Source organism: Anguilla rostrata, chromosome 10, assembly GCF_018555375.3.
Source record: "Anguilla rostrata isolate EN2019 chromosome 10, ASM1855537v3, whole genome shotgun sequence".
Taxonomy (NCBI): Eukaryota; Metazoa; Chordata; class Actinopteri; order Anguilliformes; family Anguillidae; genus Anguilla; species Anguilla rostrata.
This window is the reverse complement of record NC_057942.1, coordinates 16,377,633-16,382,372: the sequence shown is the minus strand read 5'-3', so window position 1 is coordinate 16,382,372 and position 4,740 is coordinate 16,377,633. Positions and strand designations below refer to the sequence as shown.

Below are 4,740 nucleotides of genomic sequence, written 5' to 3'. Positions count from 1 at the left end.
TGGGAGTCGTTTCTAATGCATTAACGTAATCATCTTTTGATCTGAAAAATAGCATTATGTGTAAATTAATTCTATTGAACAATGATGCAATTCAGTTAGCATGAAAGCATGTAGCCGGAAACATCGTCATGACTTGCATTTGCTGCCAATAGTATCATGTATTTATCACACTTTTGAACAGAACAGAATTGAAACAAAAGTAGAAAATATGCAAATTCTGAAATGCTTGAAAATGAAGATGGAGTCAGATGTATTTGACCAGTTTGTATTTTTTTACAGTTAATAGATTTCAAATTTGCCATTTTAAATGCATAATGTTAATATTTTCTGAAAACCAAAAGCCATTGTGCGTTTCGCAAGAATCAGTCCCCCAGTTCCAGGTATGAATTTTCAATTCCGAGATCGAGTCAAACTCATGCGAATGGACTGCTGCCAGAGAAGATGACTGAGACCGATTTTATAACCTCTATTGTCGACTTTTCAAAAAGCAGGTGGGCCTTCTGCATCAGCTGACATTTCGAGAAGAGTATTGCGACCAAAGGCAATATCAAAGGATACACAAATCATATTCTGAACTAATAAATGTAAACATGTTATGAAAAATATGTTACTTGAAAAAATTAACAACTGCATTTTTTTGGCAGAATTTTGTGTTATTCTTGCGCAATGAGTCAGCCCTTCCATCTGAAACCCTTCTTCTCTAAATGACAGAATGCCACCACACAGACCAGCCAGCCAGCATTTAACCCCCTGTTTCAGTTTGACTCCTTTTGGAATTGAAAATGCATATTTGCTATTCAAAGGCTATATTGCTATATTTGCTGTAATACAACCCTTTCCATTATATATCCCCTTAAAAATCATACAGCACCAAGCATGCTTATTGTATATTTTTAGCCATGAAAGGTTTGAAAGGTAAGAAGTTAACTCTCTATGTCAGGTGTTCAAGTTTACAAATCGTTCTGCCATCGACGTGGGTTGAGGTTCATGTTCCTTCCTGTAACCTTTAGTTAGCACTGTTGATCTACTTTTATGCCAGGAAAGGTGTGGTTTTAATATTTACTTCACTTCTGTAGATGTGTACAGTAGATGTACAAAAATGACACACACCGTATAGTTACATTCTGAAATCTATGGCAACCATTACATTTTCGTGTTATCCCATATTCACTGTCTCTGTCCTCTCATTGGCTGGATTAAGGCATGAAGAGAGGGCTAGTACAGCGGATCGCCAGTACTGCAGATACGCAGTTTAATGGCACAGCTCTAGCTCAGCGTTCATCTCCAGCAGGTGTAAAGCAACACTTAAGCAGAGACGGTGCTACTGTACTGTAAAGACAGTGCTACAGTAATGAAACAGAAGCCAGTGCTACTGTAATGTAACAGAAGCCGGTGCTTGATCACAAGAGGCTGCCCAACAGCCATAAGGAAAATTTACGCCCCAGTCTAAACACAGGAGCGCTTGCGTTTTCGTTTCGCCACGGGTCACTTCCTGTTCCAAGCGTCCAGGTGGTGATACACCTTGCGGGCGGGCAGGCGGTCGTAGAGCTCGCACACGCGGCACAGCCTCTCCCTCCAGTCGGCGAGGAGCCGAACGTCGTAGTCCCGCCGCCACTCGAAGTAAGAGGCGTAGGCCTTCTCGTCCGACGCCAGCCGCCGCAGGAGCGCGGCCAGCGCCTCCGTGGAGTTGAAGTCGTCGACGTGGATGAAGGAGCTGGGCGGAGCCGCCGCCTCGTAGTCGCTCCGGGGCGGGCCCAGCACCACCGGCACGGTGCCCGCCAAGAAGGAGTTGCGCCAGAGTTTCTCGGTGATGTAGTCGGCGAAGAGCGAGTTCTCGAAGGCCAGGTAGAAGCGGCAGCGGGAAATGGCGGGAAGCAGCTCCTGGGCGCTGAGCGGCTTCCGCGGCCATCGCCCGTACACCTCCACGGGGATCAGCTTCCTCAAGCTCTGGTACACCTGCGTCCTTTTGTGCCTGGGCCGGAAGTTGCTGACTACCCAGCATGCCAGCAGGCCGGCGTCCTTTTTGGGGATGACGTACCCGCCGCTCCCGCCGTCCTTCTTCGGAGCCAGCTCTCCGTACGGCAGGAAGACGTCGGCGTCGCGCCGGTAGGTCATGGTCCAGTTGAACGCGCCGTCGTAAGCGGACAGGTTGCCGTTGGAGGCGGGGGACTCCAGCGTCATCCAGAGCCACTTCTGCCCGGTCGGGCGGGCCAGGTGGCGCGGCAGCCTCTGGCGGCGGGTCTTCAGCTCGTGGTGGTGGAACACCACCACGTCGGCCTCGGGGAACCGGCTGCGCTCGTCCGTCAGGCGGCAGCCGCGCACGGCGAACCGGTCCCAGCACACGTCCCCGTCCAGGCTCTGGGGCTTGCCGAAGGGCCAGTACCACAGCAGGACGCTGATGTTCCTGTGCCACGTCCGGGGAGTGGCCCGTTCACCCTGCGGGACCAGGACCCACTGAAACAGGAAGGAGGTGCTGAGGATGAGGAGAAGAACGGCTTTGCCCTGGTTGGGCAGGCACACAGTCATGGCGAAGATGACAGATGAGGCAGCAGCTCGATTTGACCAGGGGGAGCACAGGACATGCTGTAGATGCACAATAACAGTTCAGTGGTTTAGGTTCACCATTGGCAAAAATCAGCTACAATTGAAAATGTCAAAGCATTATCCCTCTTAAGCATGAAATTCTGTTTGCACCACACCACACACACAGAATGGCTCTTCGTTTTAAGTTGATGTTTTATAATATTTTGAAGTATTTAACCATTTTCTGTCCTTCATATTTTCTTATCTCACTCTGTCATATTCAAATGATTTTTTACATAGTCATTATACCCACTTCCCTATGGCGAAGTTAAATTATTTTGCACAATGTGAAAATGTGCCATTTGAATACAGGGTCAGTTGCTTGTTTAGATGGGGTTAAATCTCCAGACCACAGAAGCGCATCACAACTGGAAAGGCTAATACTCACTTCACTGATGTGGATAGCTGTTTCAGTTGTAATGCTGTTCTGTAGTCTAGACGTTTAAAAATGTGGTTTAAACTCCAGCTAAGCTTGCTGCAATTGATTCACAAATTTAGTGACAAAGGAGCAATGGCAAACACTTTTTCCATTAACATCTAAAACTTGAGATCACACCCTTATTTGGAAGTCCTTCAAATTTATACAATAAATGCACACACGACAGGTTCCCTTCTATCAGTTCTGTCATTTCGGCTAATTCTGTGAAATGTCGATAATGAATACACATATCTTTTAAGTTATGAATAAATAGCAAAAGCAAAAACAGTGTAATGTATAGACCTATAATGGCTTCTTATGGTGCACACTCACAGTTCAGAGATGTGTTTCAGGTGCAGTCTTGAGTCTTCTGTGCAGTAGTTCACTTCAGCAAAATGAAACGAAGGTCGAAAGTCTGTCGAGGGATTCAACTGAATTTCAAAATGCAGGAAATATGACACTTTGAACCCTTCCTCTGGTGTTCTTTTTATGTGCGTTGAACACATGATAACAGGATGCTTTGGTATATTGGATTTTTGCAACTTTAATGTACATTGCAAAAATGATGAAAAAGCTCAAGGTAGTGCCATCTTTGTCCTTAGGAGACCGTAGTGACATGCAAGATTCAGTTTAAGCAGTGATTAAATCATGACATGTAGGGGGAAATCCCAAAATGAATTTTTGAGTGAAAATGTCTTCTTTCAATGATAATTTGAAAGAAAGTGGGTGCAAGTTTTTAGAAGACTGTCCTCCCCCCAAAAAATTTTCCTCACTATTATTACTTAAGTTACCTCTTTCAGGGTAAATTTATTGTCACTAGGTATCTATTTAGAAAATGTTTTCCCTGAGTTTTTAAATGTATTATGCTAGCCCACTGGTGTTACATGTACCACACTGTGTGGCTGCTGTTGTTCCATTGATGAAGTCTTGCCAGAAGGCTGAGAATGAGTCAGATTTGGTCTGTGGGTGGCTGCGTTGCCCTCTTTCTGTACTCACCAGTGCTGCTGCTCTAAGCGGCTGGCCTTCCTTTCCTCCGCCCTCTGCCCTTTTTGTGCACCGGAGTGTGGAGGAGAGTTGTGTTTGTGTGTTCAGGAAGCGTGTTTGGAGCTTAAGATTCGAAATGATAGCAGGAAGTACATTTAAGAAGAAACATATCTCCCTCTCTCTCTCTCTTTTTCACCCTTTCCGTAGAAGACCTTTTGATAGTCAATAAAGGTTCCAGTGCTGAGTTGTTCCTGATCTAGCCGACATTTATTCCATACCGACTAGGTGGTATGAATGCAACACCGAACTACCTGTAGAGTACTTTGGTTTTAATTGTATCCGACCCGATTAAGCGATGAATGTAATCGGAGCGGTTAATGACTACTGACATATCAAAGCTTTGAAGTAACATTTCATTGTGCTCGGCTAAATATTTTCTGAGTAAAATAGCAAAAACCAAGAACAGTTACATTTATGGCGATGCTCCCCTACTTCATGTGGTAGGTGTTTATTCTGGTTGTAGTCATATGGTCATGTGCCGTTCACTTGCGTCATGAAAAGAATAATCCGGTTTTACTCCTGTTCAGGCCGCACGGTTAGCGGAATCCTACGTTTGCATTCTTCGGTCAGTGCTAATGGATGGCGTTCTAGAAGTTCTTCCATGTACATTGAGTGTTTAAAATTAGCTGGGTGTGATGCACTGGTATTGCTATCAACATTAATGCCGTATGTCTGGCTGTGGCGGTCCCCGTGAG

General features: G+C 45.4%; 1 protein-coding gene across 1 annotated transcript; it reads right to left on the bottom strand.

Annotated features, from left to right (window-relative positions):
• Nucleotides 1–249: 249 nt before the first annotated feature.
• On the bottom strand, nucleotides 250–4,535 carry LOC135265137 (fucosyltransferase 7). Its single transcript, XM_064354454.1, has 3 exons — nucleotides 3,998–4,535; nucleotides 3,335–3,416; nucleotides 250–2,583 (listed from the first exon to the last, which is right to left on the bottom strand). The coding sequence occupies exon 3, from the start codon at nucleotides 2,524–2,526 to the stop codon at nucleotides 1,486–1,488; it is 1,041 nt and encodes a 346-aa protein (XP_064210524.1). The 5' UTR covers nucleotides 2,527–2,583; nucleotides 3,335–3,416; nucleotides 3,998–4,535; the 3' UTR covers nucleotides 250–1,485.
• Nucleotides 4,536–4,740: the final 205 nt, after the last annotated feature.

Excerpts from the sequence above, each read along its gene's own strand:
- LOC135265137 (XM_064354454.1), bottom strand. The coding sequence starts at position 2,526 with ATGACTGTGTGCCTGCCCAACCAGGGCAAAGCCGTTCTTCTCCTCATC.